This window comes from Daphnia magna, linkage group LG6, assembly GCF_020631705.1.
Source record: "Daphnia magna isolate NIES linkage group LG6, ASM2063170v1.1, whole genome shotgun sequence".
Taxonomy (NCBI): domain Eukaryota; kingdom Metazoa; phylum Arthropoda; class Branchiopoda; order Diplostraca; family Daphniidae; genus Daphnia; species Daphnia magna.
In genome coordinates this window covers 1,029,901-1,047,121 of record NC_059187.1, presented here as the reverse complement: position 1 = coordinate 1,047,121, position 17,221 = coordinate 1,029,901, and the positions used below count along the sequence as shown (strand labels likewise).

The following is a 17,221-nucleotide window of genomic DNA, read 5'->3' as shown; positions in this document are numbered from 1 at the left end:
TAATTTATGATTTTTAAGGTTTAAATCAAAAACTGTAAGACCAATAGGAAAATTAACCTGATTTTCGTGATTTTCATTAAATTTTGATTCGAATTCATGTATTTTAAGCAAAATTTGAAATTTGGCCAAAAATGAAAAAGTGGGAAGGGTATAGCCTTCCCACTTTTGTCAAAATCTACCAAAAACGACATCTCTTGAAATTATCCAAAAATCACACGGAATAATCGAAATTGAACGCTGATTTCGATTTAGTTATTGGTTTTCTCGTTAAACCAGCCGTTTCAAAAATTAACGAAAACAGTGCTGTTAGCGCAACAACTTAATTTAGGGTTTTATACGATTAAATCAAAAACTATAAGACCAATAGGAAAAAAACCTGATTTTCGTGATTTTCATTCAATTCTGAATCGAATTCATGTATTTTAAGCAAAATTTGAAATTTGGCCAAAAATGAAAAAGTGGGAAGGGTATAGCCTTCCCACTTTTGTCAAAATCTACCAAAAACGACATCTCTTGAAATTCTCCAAAAATCACACGTCATAATCGAAATTGAACGCTAATTTCGATTTAGTCATTGGTTTTCTCGCTAAACCAGTCGTTTCAAAAATTAACGAAAACAGTGCTGTTAGCGCAACAACTTAATTTATGGTTTTTCAGGTTTAAATCAAAAACTGTAAGACCAATAGGAAAATAAAACTGATTTTCGTGATTTTCATTCAATTTTGATTCGAATTCATGTATTTTAAGCAAAATTTTAAATTTGGCCAAAAATGAAAAAGTGGGAAGGGTATAGCCTTCCCACTTTTGTCAAAATCTACCAAAAACGACATCTCTTGAAATTCTCCAAAAATCACACGAAATAATCGAAATTGAACGCTGATTTCGATTTAGTTATTGGTTTTCTCGTTAAACCAGCCGTTTCAAAAATTAACGAAAACAGTGCTGTTAGCGCAACAACTTAATTTAGGGTTTTAAACGATTAAATCAAAAACTATAAGACCAATAGGAAAATAAACCTGATTTTCGTGATTTTCGTTCAATTTTGATTCGAATTCATGTATTTTAAGCAAAATTTGAAATTTGTCAAAATCTACCAAAAACGACATCTCTTAAAATTCTCCAAAAATCACACGTCATAATCGAAATTGAACGCTAATTTCGATTTAGTCATTGGTTTTCTCGCTAAACCAGTCGTTTAAAAAATTAACGAAAACAGTGCTGTTAGCGCAACAACTTAATTTATGATTTTTAAGGTTTAAATCAAAAACTGTAAGACCAATAGGAAAATTAACCTGATTTTCGTGATTTTCATTCAATTTTGATTCGAATTCATGTATTTTAAGCAAAATTTGAAATTTGGCCAAAAATGAAAAAGTGGGAAGGGTATAGCCTTCCCACTTTTGTCAAAATCTACCAAAAACGACATCTCTTGAAATTCTCCTAAAATCACACGGAATAATCGAAATTGAACGCTGATTTCGATTTAGTTATTGGTTTTCTCGTTAAACCAGCCGTTTCAAAAATTAACGAAAACAGTGGTGTTAGCGCAACAACTTAATTTAGGGTTTTAAACGATTTAATCAAAAACTATAAGACCAATAGGAAAATAAACCTGATTTTCGTGATTTTCGTTCAATTTTGATTCGAATTCATGTATTTTAAGCAAAATTTGAAATTTGGCCAAAAATGAAAAAGTGGGAAGGGTATAGCCTTCCCACTTTTGTCAAAATCTACCAAAAACGACATCTCTTAAAATTCTCCAAAAACCACACGAAATAATAGAAATTGAACGCTGATTTCGAATTAGTCATTGGTTTTCTCGCTAAACCAGCCGTTTCAAAAATTAACGAAAACAGTGCTGTTAGCGCAACAACTTAATTTATGATTTTTAAGGTTTAAATCAAAAACTGTAAGACCAATAGGAAAATTAACCTGATTTTCGTGATTTTCATTCAATTTTGATTCGAATTCATGTATTTTAAGCAAAATTTGAAATTTGGCCAAAAATGAAAAAGTGGGAAGGGTATAGCCTTCCCACTTTTGTCAAAATCTACCAAAAACGACATCTCTTGAAATTCTCCAAAAATCACACGAAATAATCGAAATTGAACGCTGATTTCGATTTAGTTATTGGTTTTCTCGTTAAACCAGCCATTTCAAAAATTAACGAAAACAGTGCTGTTAGCGCAACAACTTAATTTAGGGTTTTTAACGATTTAATCAAAAACTTTAAGACCAATAGGAAAATTAACCTGATTTTCGTGATTTTCATTCAATTTTGATTCGAATTCATGTATTTTAAGCAAAATTTGAAATTTGGCCAAAAATGAAAAAGTGGGAAGGGTATAGCCTTCCCACTTTTGTCAAAATCTACCAAAAACGACATCTCTTGAAATTCTCCAAAAATCACACGAAATAATAGAAATTGAACGCTGATTTCGAATTAGTCATTGGTTTTCTCGCTAAACCAGCCGTTTCAAAAATTAACGAAAACAGTGCTGTTAGCGCAACAACTTAATTTTTTTTACAACCAACAACACAACAAGGTATTTTCACTATTTCAAGTTTTAGTCACTTTTTAAATGTTTCTGACACTGAGCGGGCCGCAGACTAAAGCTCGTAACGATTGCAACTGAACTGAACATCTGAAAATCATGTGTAAACGTACTCTTACACATCTAGTGACGAAAAAAAGAACTAATCTATTGCCAACGGCAATAACAGCATCTCGACACTTTTGTCTGCAGGGCCTTATGAGAGTCGCTCCTCCTCCTTTCCTCCTTCATGACATAAGTGAACGAAAAACCTTTTTTGGCAATAGTATTATTATTTATTATACATACAATTCACCATTTTTTGGTAGTATACAGCTCATCGTGAAACGCTGCATAACGATAAATGGTGAAAAAGAAGGGGTAAATAAGTATTTTTAGAAACGCACCCGAAAATCAGAATTAAATTCTGAAATAATTCACGGGATATCGGAATGGGATCTAGAAAATTAAGGTGTACAATTGATGAAATAAAGTTAACTACAATTCCCGCTAATACGTGTGTGTGAAGCACATATTCAGTACTAAAATGAGAAAAAAGCTGAATAATTTGTCTAATACGTACGCCATGCCCCTAGCGGTTAAGACCGAGCATCACCTACTGGATTTCTCTCAGCCTTATGGCGAATTGGCGATGATATCGGTCTTTACTTCGTAGTCTGTGGTCGTAGTACAGTAAACAGTCAGTACCTTAAAGTCATCAACACCGTTAACTGTCGTATTCGTTGACCCATCGTTGACTCTCTACCTAAATAAATCCAGGAAGGAAAAGATAAAGAAAACAAAAGGAAAAATTATTTGTATAGAAAACGAAGGTAAGTGCAGCCTTCAGGATGTCAGACAAGCCAGACCTACCAAAATCCAATACAAATGCTGAAGCCTCCAAACAAATTGAGAGAATGAAAAAGCTGCGACAATTACACAGTCGTCGAGTAAGATATTTCGGTTTTGACACAATTTTGCATGTTTTTTGGATGATTTCACACGTAACATAAAACATTATTTTTTTGAATCCTTAACAAAAACAGAATGAGGCCCGCCAGAAAAACCATCAAGAAGTTCTAGAGGAAAGTAAACGAAGCAAGCTACCTGCTAACTGGGAAGCAAAGAAGGCCCGTGCAGATTGGATTCTAGAGACTGAAGCTCAACGTGAAGAGGCAGCAAGACTTGGGAAAGACTATTCCCGCAGCAAGCTGTTAGAAGTTGGAGCTGATGAAGCTGAACGGAAAGAAAGAAGAAATCAGAAAAAAAATCCAGATAAAGGGTTTGCAGATTTTGAACAGGCAACCTTCCGTCAGTATTCCAGGTTAGTTCAAGATATTAAACCTAACATGGAAGAATATGAGAAGGATAAAGCAAATCTGGGAGATGCCTTTTATGCCGGAAAGAACACTATTGTACATGGGTTGCATAAAGATTCTCCGGAAGCGATGAATCGTATGGTGGAAGACTTGCATAAGCAAATAGAAAAGCGTGAGAAGTATAGTCGTCGCAGACGTCACGACGATGATGCCGAAATTGATTACATCAATGAACGGAACATGCGCTTCAATAAGAAACTGGACCGTTTCTATGGGGAATTCACAACAGAAATTAAGCAAAATCTTGAACGTGGTACTGCTATTTAACGCAAACGCAATGTGACTCCATGAAAAAACATTTCCGAAAATACAGACCTTTAAAAACAAGTTTGTCGTTTAAACTGTATTTGGTTACAACTGTCTTTTGTTGAAAGAAAAACTTAGTGTTCACCGCAACCTTGGAGCCATAGCTTAAACTGATCACTAAGATAATTGGTTTCGTAAACTGGAGTGAAATTTGGCAGCAATTTTGAACTTTGCAGACCCAAAATGTCTAGAGTTTTCCTGTTCAATTCTGAAATCCTGTAATTATTAAAAAAATGATGAATGATAACAAGCTGAATGAGGGTACTGTGCTTAATACTTCCTGCCAGTTATTCTCATCAGAAATTTCCAATAGGCAGGTTTCAAATTATGCGGTTCCATCACGGCTAAAGAATCAATCCAAATTAAAAAACGATTAACGCTTACAACATTTTTTTTTTCTTTTCTGGAAGCACTTCTAGCTACCTGCATGAAATAAGACGGAAGTTGATAAACTGTACAAAATCGAAGCGAAACCTGGCACTTTTATCAAATATCCTGCCTCGATTCCTTCATAATACAGGACTTCAATAGTCTTCCAGGTAAGGTAGAGGATAAGGGTTAAATTTCTGTAAAAGCCTATGCTTATTCCAGCAAACAGACCGGCTAAAACAGAATGACTTTTTCCATTTCCATTCGAACCCCGAATCCATCGAAGAGCACAATAAACAGCCTATAAATGTATAAATGTATACATATATAAACGGCAACAAAATTATTTTATTAGTTGCCTAATAAAGCACGGCTAAACAGTGGAGAGCATGGAGTAGGATCGAAAAAAGTTTCCTTAAAACAACCAAAATTGTCTCCCCTATACTTGTTCGCAAATGTCATTCCTTATCGAAGAGACTACTTCGGAAATCATCCAATACAATATGGCCATATGGGTTGGTACGGGACAAGCAACTTATTTGAATGCTTAGTTGCAGAAGATCTACATTTGATACGGTAAAGTCAAAGTATTACGAAAAGTTTGCTTTCAGTTACTTTTTTTAAATTCCCCTCCCCCCCTTGACAAAACCATTCTAGTCCAAGTCCATGTTTTGGGAGACAGGAGCAAGGATTCGATTTCTTCTTTTTTATTTTTATTTGAAAATGCAAAACTAGGGTAATCGATGATGTTGACAGGACAGCTTTTTTACTTAAAAAACGGAAGACCTAATTCCCTCTCCTCCGTCGAAAAAAATGGGAGAAGGAGGGTGTAGCATAATGTCATCACCTTTCTTGCAATAATAGAGGTGCCGATCCAAAAGCAGTTGCTACTACTACTTAACAAGAACCATACAAAGAGAAACACTCACTTGATATGTCGTAGCCAATGACGCAAGAAACGCTCCAAAGCGTACATGCTTCACCCCTCTCAACAATACCAACAAGTTTGATGGTTTCCTCAGAAGAAGTGGAAAAGATAAAACCAATGACACACAGGCATGAAGACCCCAGCCACATAGAAATCGCTTGACTAGAATCTAAATAGGAAAAAGAAGAATCACATCCATTATTAACGTTAGTGTTTTTCATGTTCATGTTTTCCATGGAATAAATGGGCTGGCAATGAATACAGAAAAATATTACTTGAAAACAATTTTGAATGCAGCCGTCAGAGTGTGGACATAATATATGTCTTCTATTCCATATACTTTTTCCAGTTTTTTTTTCTGTTAGTATATTTGATGATGGCCTCAACTCTCCATCACCAACTAGAGCCCTAGAGCATAATTGAGACATTTGTAGATTAATCAATATGTTAAATGCATGAAACAAGGCCAAGTTATACCTTAGCAATTTGAATAGGAAATTTAAATGATCCTGTGTAGTTTGAAACCACCTAAAAAGGCATGCCAATGTGACTGAAAACAAGACAATATCTCCATGTGGAATAGGTTTCAAGAAGCCTCTGTCCACTAATTGATTATATATTGTTTCAGAAGCCTAAAAAAAAAAAAAAATTAAGCCAAATTTGGTACTCTTTGTTTTTTCCAAAATATATAAACCAACCACATTGGTGACATAAACTGCCAAAGCAGGTCTTCGTGTTGGTCGCTCAACTAATATTGCTATTATATTAGCCAGGAATGAAGGGAGCAATCCACTGCTTAACACTCCAAACTTGCCACATAGTTTCCTGCACCAAAAGAAAAATTAAATGTAGATATAAGTGGATAGTTCAAGACTTTTAAAGTACCTGAAGATACAAAAGGCACTAATAAAACAAAATCCATTACAACTCAGGAAAAATGATGACTGCAATATGCTTGAAACAATCCTTTTTAATTGGCCAATATCAGGTATTTTTCCACTCAAAAGTGCAGATAGCTATAAAAGATACTATGAAGGTGAACAGCTGAATATAAAAAGAAACATACCAGGTAAACTGATGAGTAAATTTTCATTCCCTCTTCAAAACACGACAGGCCAACACCAGCTGCTGCACTTGGGCAGAAAGGGGTCCATGTGTGACCAACTTCATAGCAGGAAAAGGGTGAATTTTCTTTGCTAAATACAGCCATTTTAGGCAACCAGACTTAAAATTTGCAACTTAAATCGAGCACGACAAACCCGTGTATCTATCCTATGACTATTATCACCCAAAGATTTGAAATTATCATTTGAAGTGGTGGACTGGTAAGATAATGCAACAAAAGCAAATACATAAAAAAATAAACAGATATAGTAATATACAATTTTCAATAGTTGGATCGAAAACACCGATCAGTCCGGCCACATTGTAAACAAAGATAATAAAAGACAAAAAAAAATACAAAAAGCAAACAAAGACTGAAAAGGCATACCTCTAGTGAGAAAATCACGAAACACGAAACGTCGGTATCAACAACGTCTTTAAAAACGGGCCAGGATAAAATGCGGACGCGGACCGCGGACTGCGGACAGGAGAAACTGCGGACTTTCACCTGCGGACTGGCCCAAAATTTTTTGACAGATTTTTCGTGGACTTAGGGATAAAATGCGGACCGTTTCGTACATGGAGCGATTGAAAGTGCGGACCGGACAGGATAAACTGCGGACTGGTATCTGCGGACTCCATGCCCATATCTGATATTAAATTTCAAACTAAAAATAGTATTTAAAAGTCAACATATGCATTATTCAAAATATGAAAGTAAAGGACAGTTTATATAACATGGTTACTTCTTAACTAGGTAAACTCTTGGTACAACAATGCAAATAAAACATGTAATAAACTTAAAAAGGATTTGGGGTATTTCCAAGGGGTTTTTAAGAACTCCTGAAAGGCATAATGCTGTTCTTTTGGAAGACATTCCTTGTGGCACCATTCTTTGCAAAGTTTGGTACCACATTGCCGCCTTCTGAAAGAAGAATTAACTGCGCTACGGTTGTCTAATTCAAATTCTTAGTTGTGCATAAAAGAAAATAAAATATAATGGATTTGGCCTATAGGAAAAAAATAAATAAAATAGTCAGCTGCTAAGAGCTGTGCGCATTTTTATTTTTATTCATTGGAATTGTTGCATCATGCATACATATTTTTAAAAAGCAACAGTAATCGAACAACAGCCAATGCATGACAAAAATAAGGTTGATCTGTCTTGTCCTGTAAAAACAAGTCAAATTTTGCTGCTATATATATTAGGAAATTTTAATGTTAAATACCATTATGAAATGAAGACTTTACTTACCAATTTTCTGCCTTACCAACGCATAGACATGTCTATATGGAATGCTGTATCCCCGTATAATACGCGGACTGCGGACAGCTACCCTGTGGAGAAACTGCGGACTGCTGTCAAAAATTTTGGGCCAGTCCGCAGGTGAAAGTCCGCAGTTTCTTCTGTCCGCAGTCCGCGGTCCGCGTCCGCATTTTATCCTGGCCCCTTTAAAAACACATCCACTGCAGTCGACAACACATCATATGTGGAAGTGATGACATTTATAAACAACAGAGTTAACTGGGAAAAAAACTATGAATAATAAAGCAAATTTATCTATTGTTGAATATTTTGGAAGTGACAAGGGGCACAAAGTGTGGTTACTGCAAAGGCTCTAAGTCAAACCTTAGTCATGGTAAAAAAAAAAAAAACTGTACAATGGTAAATATTAATGCAATTGAATGTTTCACATTTTTTTTTTTAAAGGAATGTGGGCTCATACCATGAATGTTGAAGACTATGAAAGTCTTATTAATCGTGGTTGGAGAAGGAGTGGTAATACAATCTTAATACTGTTAATTGTTGGAATTGAACTTAATGTATGGTTGAAATACCATTTCACACCATCTTTTTAGGGCATTATTGCTATAAACCTATAATGAAATTGACATGTTGCCCACAGTATACCATCCGCTGCAGTACCAACAATTTTAGAATGAGTCATTCTCACAAAAAAATTTTGAAAAAGATGAGGAATTTTCTTTCAAAAGATGCAGATTCAGCCTTTGCAACAAATTGTTCTTCTAAAGCTCCTATAGGAAAACCAAGTAATAATGCACATAAGAAAGCAAGCAGTTGTTTTGCACCTTTCTCACATTACTAAACAAAGCTGATAAATACTATTCATTCTGTGTTGTAGGTTCAGTTGGATCCCAGACTCTTCCAAAGACTTTGGAAGATTACTTAGAAGAAGAATATCATAATCCTTTTAATAAATTAGAAATTAAACTTGTAGATCCAACTTCTTCTGAATTTAAGAAAACCATGTCATCAGCTTACAAATTGTATGTAAAGTATCAAATTCATGTCCACCATGACAAAGAGGAGGATTTATCTACTGAGCAATTTGAGCGCTTCTTGGTGAAGTCACCCTTACAGGTTTTGTTATGCCATAGGATCTTGTTTGTAAAATACTTATATTTTGTCTTATTAGAAATCATCAAAAAAAAATGGGCCTTATACTGGATATGGTACCTTCCATCAGGTTTCCCTCATTTTTATTAATTGCTACATGGATAGTAATTTGTGATTATTTTTATCCTATTAAGCAATACTGGATAGATGGAAAGTTGGTGGCCGTCGGAGTCATTGATATTCTCCCAACATGTTTGTCATCTGTGTACTTTTTTTATGATCCAGATTACAGCCACCTTTCATTGGGGACTTACGGATCTTTGAGGTACGCCTTTGTCATGGTATAGTATAACCGATTAGTTAAATTTAATTTAATTACAGGGAAATAGCATTTAGTCGGCAACTCGGTCTTAGTGACCCAAATTTCTGTTGGTACTACCTGGGTTTCTATATCCATTCCTGTCCTAAAATGTTCTATAAGGGCCAGTACAAACCATCCTTTCTTTTATGTCCTGAAACTTACACGTTTCAACCATTCGAAGAATGTGTAATTAAGCTAAATCGCAACAAGTATTCAGTTTTATTGGAGAAGACTGGAGATGTGTACGAAGACGAGTCAATATCAAAGGTGACCATTACTTTCAGTATCAAGATATTTTGTTCACTATGCAAATATCTAAGCTAAATTTTCTAACATATATATATTTGTTCTTAGGTTGGAATCCTTTATCGACGACAAGCTGCAACTTTTGATGTATATAGTTTACGCCAAAAGGTAGAAGAAGAAGAGGTAAAAGAAGTGGAAGAATATGCTATGCTTGTCGGTAGAAGTTCTTCAAACCGAATGCTTTTATATCGCTCATAAAATACACGAAACCATTGGCCATCCTAATAAATTAACATTAAGTAGAGTATTGCTATGTCATAGAAATATGTAGCTGTGTTACCAAGTAAGCTTGCTTCAATATAAAAGCATGGCCTACATAGTTTTGTTTAAACTTTCACCTAACCTAAGAACCCATCTTCAACAGAGAACTATCATTTCATGATGACTGTATGACAATAAACTTACTTCAGACTTAATTGAAACAAGCATTGATAAAGAGGAAACCTTCAGCAGTTCATATGTTACATGTCTTTCTTGGGCAGCAGGTTGTTATATGCTAGAAACCTAAACTTATGAGGCCATTTAAGATTGTTGACATCTCCCTGTATTGCTGTCTGGTTTTCCAGTGTTATATCCTTAACTTAACAAAGGAAAAAACATAAATTGCTTAGCATAGGTATTGATTTAAAAAAAATTACTGAGGATTCCTGGGATTGGGGTTGTAGCCAATTCTCTCATATATCATTTCTCTATTGTGCTTAAAATTTGATGCAATGGGATCATCATGCCTTCCTAGGGCACTTGAGATATTCGCATGATCCATTCCAGTTTTTTTCTTCTCCTGAAACTTTTTTACAAGTTCATATTCTTGCAAGTCTTCCATCCTCAGTTCTGCTCTTGTAAGGAGTCTCCGAGCCATGAAGCTGAGTGTCTCTAGAATTTGAGACTATTAGGAGAGAATACAAATACTGCCAAGAGAATGCACAAGGATAGGTTTAAGTGTAATATTTATGATTAACTGGCTGTTCTATATGTTAATCTATTATGCTAACATACTTCACCTGTTTATGTTGAACGTAATACAAATAAAAACCAGTGTACCACTTAAACGAAATTAAAATCACAATTGCAGATAAACTTTAGTTTTGAAGGTTTGATCCAAAAATCAAGAGGTTATTTGGTCCAGTACAGAGCTACAGACACTGAGACACAGACCAAGAACAGTGCTTGTGCTTCCACGGCTGAAAAATAAAAAACCCTAGAACGAGTTGCCAGATCTCCCTTTTTAATAATAATAAATTAAAATTTTGTGCTCATAATTAGTAGTGTCACGAGACGCTAATAACTAGTTATCAATGATCAAGATCTATAATACCGTTTAAAAGATATAAGCAAAAAATGCTATCAACTCAGAAAAAGGGAGTGGAATAAAGGTCCTGTAGATCCCCTTGGTAAACCAAGAGGGAATAAGCAAATTTATGTGTATAAATACAGTTAGAAATCAAGAAGAAAATCAAGGTGGTGGCAAGTGGTGTAAGCTGGCCTTTGACCCGTTTTTCCTGTGTCATACCAGCGTTTAAATCCGTTCACTTACGGGTAAAATCGGACGACCTGTGATCTGGTAAACCCGCACCAAATACCAAGATAACTCAACTAATCTTGGACGATCAGTAAAGCTGGACATGGGACCAATCCCTACTTTAGCGGTTACCCAACTCTGCCTTAGCAGTTCGCCATCGGCCGATTGGTTTGTTTGCGTCGACAAATCAGTTAAGCTTTTACACCTAAATTAACTTTTAATCGTAACTGTGTATTTTTTCATATACAAACCTGAGGCCGTCGCAAAGGAAGAATTTAAAAAAATTGTTGCAGAAGGGCAACGTTTCAAAGCACCATACTAACCATGTTGGACCTCATGAAGGAGAAAACATTTTTGGACTTTCAATCACGTAAATGGGGGTGTCTTTAACATTACGATAAACAAGAAAAGCTGGGAACTCGACCAACAAATTAGCCAATAGAAAAAATACATTATTTTCAATGACAAAAGACAGTCTTTTGGCACAGCACACTTCTAATCCTCGCACCCTAAAAAAGTGTGTTAAACTTAATGAAAATGTGATGGCATCTGTAGATGAACAATTAAACAGCAAATGAAGAATGAAAAAAAATGAAAAAAAAAAAATAATAATAATGAAAAAAAAAAATAACCGCAAAAAACATCGAACATATAAAAACCTAACACGGCGCAAAAATTTTGTGTGAAAAGCAAACTCTCCTGCAGTAACAAACACTGGAATGACAACGGTTAACCATTCAAATTATGGTGGTTGAAATGAACGAGTTCTTTGCTAGCCTAAATATCGGTAGTCGTTTTAGGACGTGATTTACGCCGTCGCATAGCCAACTGGGACGTTTGAACAGGTGCTAGGTGTGGTGCTAAAGGCGACGAACTGATAGCACGGTATGTTGCGGCGACGGCTCCTTTAACCAGACGTGCATCCTGCATTGCTAATTGATTTTCTGGCAGAGCATGGCGCTGCTGTATCCATGGGTGGGCTATTACTTGTGCTGTTGTTAGACGCTTTGCCGGATCTAGATCGAGCATCTTGCGAACGAGATCTTTGGCGGGGGAAGAGACGGTATTCCAGTTACCTACGCATTTACCATTGTCAAACAGCAACCGATATAACCAAGACCAAAAAGTTTGATGATGTAATCAGACTTACCTGAAACAAGATCGTAGTTAGCTTCTCCGATTCGGTGCAAAATGGCTTCAGCAGAATCAGTGGGTCCGGTAGCAAAAGGAGTGTGACCAGCCAGCATAGTATACAGTAAAACACCTAAACTCCAAACATCACAGGCTTTGTCGTAGCCTTGCCTCTTCAGTACCTCGGGCGCTACAAAATTTGCTGTATAGCATGGTGTCATCAATAATCTGCGTATTGTTTTGGTTGTAGAAATAGAATTATTTTACTGTATATTTTATTGGATGGCGTCAGAAGACGCACGATAACTTTACCCGTTTTCTGCTCGTAGTTGCTTGGCAAAACCAAAATCACATATTCGCAAAGAATCGGGTTGGGCTTCAGTGGTTGCGTACAAAATGTTGGACGGTTTCAAATCACGGTGAACAACGCCATTTTTGTGAAGGTGTTGAACCGCTGAAGTAACCACGAACATAGTAATACTGGCTTCACGCTCACTGAAGTTCTTTTGGCGGAGAATTCTATCGAGCAATTCGCCTCCGCGCATAAGCTCCATCACTAGGTAAACGTACCTCTCGTCTTCATAGATCTAAACAATGTTAGCCTTTGTTAGAATCGTGAAAAAACTAGGCATTAAAAAAGTATTTAGAATTTATGTACATCACGCAGAGTAACTATATTTTGGTGACCTCCGTAACGGAAAAGGATTTCTACTTCTTCCTGGCAGTCACGCTTTGATTTGTCGATAATCTAAACGAAATTTTTTAGATTTTAAACAGATCGACTAACTATAATTTGAAAGACTGACCTTAACAGCGAATTCCACACGAGTGGCTCTGTGTAAGCATTTTTTGCAGACAGAGTAACTACCAGTTCCAATTTCCTCAAGAATTTCGTAATCCTCCGCAATGGAATTGAGTTTGGCAGCATAGAAATTCTAGATTAAAAAACAGTTGTAATTGCGAAAGAAAATAAATAAATAAATAAAATTGTTAAACTTTAAAAGAGAACATTAATTTGCAGGAAAACTCGATTACTTTAGTTTCTATTAAACTATTAAATAGCTAGTAAAATGGCATACGACAACAATTATGATAGGAAACTACTACATTGAAAAACTTGCTATAACACTCACTTTAGCTAATAGAGCATCGACCATTCTTCCAGAGACGACGCAACTGGGAGCGGTAATATTGCCGTTGCCTTCCTCTGGAATTAGAAGAGGATTGACAAAACTAAAACCACGAAAAAGTTCATGAGCCGTGGCACTGGGTGGGATTTCCGGAGAATCTAAAGAATGAGACAAGCAAGAAAAAAATTATTACATCGAATTCAACCTTAATTTATGCTTCTAATACCCTTTGGTGTTTTGGATGTATATTCTGTATCAAAATAGAACGCATCATCCACCCGGCTCACTGCCGGTTTGTATGGTGGTTCAATTTCTTTCTTCAACAGCTTGTCCCAATCAATGGTAGAGAAAAACTGATGTTGCTTGATTTCATCAACTTTGAAGACCAATTTTAAATATAGAATTCAAGCATTAGGTTAATAAAGAATTGTCTTTATGGTTTCAGAATACCTGAACTCAATCGATTATCCGGATTACGCTTGAATAATGCGCGGAGCAAACATTGAGCTTCTACGGACAGAAAGCCCGGCATGCCAAGTTTAGCTCGAAGTATCTGCGTCATTGTTTCCTTTCGGTTACTGGCTTGAAAAGGCAGTGTTCCAGTCAGCATTTCATACTATCCAAATTAAACGTTGTAGATTAGACATCAAAAGCAATTTGATTTTCAGACCAGCTCATAACCACTTTGTCCTACACAGCTAGAACTCAAGAGAGGCGTTAGCTTCTACTATACCATAAGAACTCCATAGGACCACCAATCGGCGGCAAATGAATGTCCTTTGCGTGATACTACTTCAGGGGCCATGTACTCGACCGTGCCACAAAAAGAATAAGCTTTCTTCTCATCCAGGGCTTCTTTACTCAAGCCAAAGTCGGTTAAAGATATGTGGCCATCCGCATCTAATAAAATACTTTGACGAACAGTAGGTTAATAGTACAGTCAAACAGAAATCAGAACAAAGGAATAATGCAACTAACTTTTCTGGTTTTAGATCACGGTACATTATACCCAAGGTGTGGAGATGTCCCAAAGCCAAAGCCAATTCAGCCAGGTAGAATTTTACGTCTTCTTCTGTAAACATTACCTTCAGTTCAAAGTAAAAAAGCCAGATCCAATTAAAGAAAACCATTGCGGAGCGACTTAAAAAGAAACTCTTTGTTAAAATTACCTCCTTGGAAAGCCGATGAAAAAGATCGCCTCCACGAAGGAAGTTAAGAATAAGATAGAGTTTTCCCTCCGTTTGGAAAGCGTAGTGCAGCTTAACGACAAAGGGATGACGAACATCGGCAAGGATATTGCGCTCCATTTTTGTTCTAACACGGTCTCGAACTGGAAGAAAAATGCAAAAAAAATAGATACACCAACAAATATATAGTAACATTATAGTGTAGAAACATTAGTAGTCATTCCGTTAGTGAATATAGACAATTTAGCATCCATTTCATATCTTGCATTGTCCTGTAACATACTAGTAGATTGAAGAGGCAGTAATAATAGTGGGAGTGCAGGTACACAGAGGTGAAAAAATATATATTCATACCTTTCAAAGTAGCTTTTTTTAATACTTTCATAGCATAGAGTGTGTTTGCATCTCTTCCGACGATTTTACGAACAAGAAAAACCTAAAAAAAAAAAAAAAAAAATGCGTTAAATCTTTTATAGCTCAACCTTCACAATGATAGGGAAACGGTTTTCTTTCGTACATGGTAACCAAAATGGATAAATAATCTTTTCTAAATTGTTAATGGCTTAATTTTAGTATGTGGCTTTAGAAATATTTTGGCCAGAATTATGTAAGTATACAACAAAGTAAAAGAATAGCTCTTATTATAATGCATCTGACAATTTTTAAGTCATATTTCTGTTAGCACAACAAATACTAAAGGCTATAAATCACTAGTCGAAAAGTTCCTATTTGGGCAGATATTACGAAAACGACATGCCGTGTTTACTAACCTGAATACGGAAGCAACCTGAATAAATAAAACCGATTTTCTACAATAAAAAATTACTTGCCTGAAGGCCTTTCGTCGGCTAACAACAAAATGCTCGACTGTAACTTAATATTGGAACGACAATTCTTTGTGGGATAACAATCCATAACACAAAGGATGAAAATATATATATATATATTAACTGCACTAATAGACATGGATCTCACCTTTCCAAAGGACCCTTGTCCTAGAACTTTGAGTAGTTCAAAATGCGAGGCTTCAGCTTTGTCGTATCCATCTCTAGTCACATCGGTCAGTTCAATTTCGCGGTCTATTTCATTGCAGTGTTGATGGTTTGTCTACGATAAAATTATACCGGTTATCACAGTGCGCACAATACAGTAACATATTTTGGAGCAAAAATTCGATAAAATGTTAAAACAAAGAACAATTTAAAACAATAAATCAGTCAAAAGGATACAGCATTCACGTAAACACAAAATGCGTTATCCTGCTAATGTCTATGTTTAGATAACAAATAATTGTTCCACTGATATAGAATTGCATTTTCACACATTTTTTTAAATATTCAATTTAACTTTTATTTTATTTGTTGTTGTTGTTTACAGATTTTTTTGTAAATGTTCACAAATTCTTGTGTTTTATGAGTAAAGGTAAGAGTACTTTTATAATTAGAATAAAAGAGAGCAGCATAACTATACTTACTTCGACATCATCAACCAGCATTTCTTCTGTATTGTTCTGAAGGCAAATGAAAAGGTTATCAGTGAGAATGGCCAAGAATTAGCATGCAATCTATATCTAGTGCTGCCTTTAATGTATCAATAGCTCAAAATAAAAAAATAAAAATCTACAAATTCAACAGGTGGAATACATTAAATTATAAGAACTCTTTACAACATTTCCTGAATAGGATATCTTGAGATTTGGAGTTGAAAACTTCTTAAATATCGGAATGGATTCATTAACAATAATATATTAGAGGAAACACTACTTTACATCAAGAAAGAAACTAAAAACTCAGACAGTTATGAATATAAATATTTGAGCTACGAAAAAATTACATAAAAATTAACACATTTAAACATAAAAGGGGCAAAATTAACTTACCTCAGCTTGCTGTTTGATGTGTACCTTTCGCCAAGGGTCTGCAAACTGTGCCAGAGGCATGGCAGCATCAAATTTTTCTCACTGTCAGGTGCCTTTAAAGGTAACTGCTGTAAATAATGCAAACATTTAACTGTAGCATCCAGTTTTAACCCAAATGCCCATTTTGCCAAATGAAGCCTTGATTTCCAATTACTGATAAGCAAAAACAAGTAATCGAAATACTTGGGTACAGACTAATAGAGAACTTCCCAAACAAAATTTTTTCATTTCAACAAAACTAATACATCTGCTGTCACGTGTTATGATATACTTATGATTAAGAAATATAGAGAACATCGGCATCATTGAGCAGCTCATTCTTAAAACCTTTAACTAGGGAAATAAACTATCAAAATACGATCTGTACGCAGATGAAAGCCAATCAGAACTTCAATTAATAGAATGGTCGAAATGATATCAATTTTTTTTTCTTACCTTCTCATCCAATCTTTTTCGCTGAATTCTTAATTTTCTACTGATCTAATTTGAACTGCGAATAATAATAAATTCATATAAAAAGTCTATTGGCAGAAGGACAGACTGCAGCCGCCACAATTGTCGGCAGTTTAGGTGTGGGCGATTTTTGTCAGTGCGTCATGAACCAGTTTAGGGCAAATGGCGTTAGATGGCCAGGTTAGTCAACAACTTGAAAGAGACAATCTATAGGTCATAAATTCTTAAGGTAGAATG

At 35.6% G+C, this 17,221-nt stretch overlaps 4 protein-coding genes and 1 long non-coding RNA gene across 7 annotated transcripts; 2 read left to right on the top strand and 3 right to left on the bottom strand.

Annotated features, from left to right (window-relative positions):
* Nucleotides 1-3,159: 3,159 nt before the first annotated feature.
* On the top strand, nt 3,160-4,240 carry LOC116928623 (pre-mRNA-splicing factor SYF2-like). Its single transcript, XM_045175416.1, has 2 exons — nt 3,160-3,484; nt 3,581-4,240. The coding sequence occupies exons 1-2, from the start codon at nt 3,386-3,388 to the stop codon at nt 4,178-4,180; spliced, it is 699 nt and encodes a 232-aa protein (XP_045031351.1). The 5' UTR covers nt 3,160-3,385; the 3' UTR covers nt 4,181-4,240.
* Nucleotide 4,241: 1 nt separating this feature from the next.
* LOC116924869 (transmembrane protein 135) lies at nt 4,242-6,991 on the bottom strand. 2 transcript variants are annotated; one of them, XM_045175415.1, is made up of 10 exons: nt 6,776-6,990; nt 6,583-6,712; nt 6,402-6,532; nt 6,215-6,341; nt 5,994-6,148; nt 5,792-5,924; nt 5,518-5,685; nt 4,643-4,889; nt 4,497-4,563; nt 4,242-4,435 (listed from the first exon to the last, which is right to left on the bottom strand). In XM_045175415.1, the coding sequence occupies exons 2-10, from the start codon at nt 6,607-6,609 to the stop codon at nt 4,294-4,296; spliced, it is 1,197 nt and encodes a 398-aa protein (XP_045031350.1). In that variant the 5' UTR covers nt 6,610-6,712; nt 6,776-6,990; the 3' UTR covers nt 4,242-4,293. The 2 variants fall into 2 exon arrangements, with proteins under 2 accessions (XP_045031350.1, XP_032787343.1); XM_032931452.2 differs by having other exon boundaries at nt 6,583-6,991.
* Nucleotides 6,992-8,110: 1,119 nt separating this feature from the next.
* LOC116924872 (arginyl-tRNA--protein transferase 1) lies at nt 8,111-10,062 on the top strand. Its single transcript, XM_032931454.2, is given in 9 exon segments — nt 8,111-8,216; nt 8,218-8,260; nt 8,332-8,400; nt 8,481-8,672; nt 8,765-9,003; nt 9,059-9,109; nt 9,174-9,304; nt 9,361-9,607; nt 9,695-10,062. Coding segments are annotated over 9 exon segments (1,179 nt in total). The 5' UTR covers nt 8,111-8,159; the 3' UTR covers nt 9,845-10,062.
* LOC123473857 lies at nt 9,793-10,226 on the bottom strand. Its single transcript, XR_006648177.1, has 2 exons — nt 9,927-10,226; nt 9,793-9,867 (listed from the first exon to the last, which is right to left on the bottom strand). It is a non-coding gene; the product is annotated as an uncharacterized LOC123473857 (long non-coding RNA).
* A 1,149-nt stretch (nt 10,227-11,375) lies between these two features.
* LOC116924868 (ribosomal protein S6 kinase 2 beta) lies at nt 11,376-17,127 on the bottom strand. 2 transcript variants are annotated; one of them, XM_032931450.2, is made up of 16 exons: nt 16,967-17,127; nt 16,493-16,599; nt 16,088-16,123; nt 15,589-15,720; nt 14,968-15,049; nt 14,596-14,756; nt 14,405-14,511; nt 14,160-14,337; nt 13,877-14,042; nt 13,653-13,802; nt 13,430-13,584; nt 13,103-13,231; nt 12,955-13,044; nt 12,609-12,883; nt 12,316-12,524; nt 11,376-12,241 (listed from the first exon to the last, which is right to left on the bottom strand). In XM_032931450.2, the coding sequence occupies exons 2-16, from the start codon at nt 16,550-16,552 to the stop codon at nt 11,943-11,945; spliced, it is 2,229 nt and encodes a 742-aa protein (XP_032787341.2). In that variant the 5' UTR covers nt 16,553-16,599; nt 16,967-17,127; the 3' UTR covers nt 11,376-11,942. The 2 variants fall into 2 exon arrangements, with proteins under 2 accessions (XP_032787341.2, XP_032787342.2); XM_032931451.2 differs by having other exon boundaries at nt 16,493-16,596; nt 16,967-17,124.
* Nucleotides 17,128-17,221: the final 94 nt, after the last annotated feature.

Bases quoted from the DNA above. Each gene is read 5' to 3' on its own strand.
- LOC116928623 (XM_045175416.1), top strand. From the start codon at position 3,386: ATGTCAGACAAGCCAGACCTACCAAAATCCAATACAAATGCTGAAGCC. The intron at 3,485-3,580 runs GTAAGATATTTC...TAACAAAAACAG, and splicing joins GACAATTACACAGTCGTCGA to AATGAGGCCCGCCAGAAAAA.
- LOC116924869 (XM_032931452.2), bottom strand. From the start codon at position 6,726: ATGGCTGTATTTAGCAAAGAAAATTCACCCTTTTCCTGCTATGAAGTT. The intron at 5,925-5,993 runs GTATAACTTGGC...ATTATGCTCTAG, and splicing joins TTCCTATTCAAATTGCTAAG to GGCTCTAGTTGGTGATGGAG. The intron at 5,686-5,791 runs GTAATATTTTTC...TTTCCTATTTAG, and splicing joins GCATTCAAAATTGTTTTCAA to ATTCTAGTCAAGCGATTTCT.
- LOC116924868 (XM_032931450.2), bottom strand. From the start codon at position 16,552: ATGCCTCTGGCACAGTTTGCAGACCCTTGGCGAAAGGTACACATCAAA. The intron at 15,050-15,588 runs GTGAGATCCATG...TTTTTTTTTTAG, and splicing joins GACAAGGGTCCTTTGGAAAG to GTTTTTCTTGTTCGTAAAAT. The intron at 14,512-14,595 runs GTAATTTTAACA...TTTGAACTGAAG, and splicing joins TTCATCGGCTTTCCAAGGAG to GTAATGTTTACAGAAGAAGA.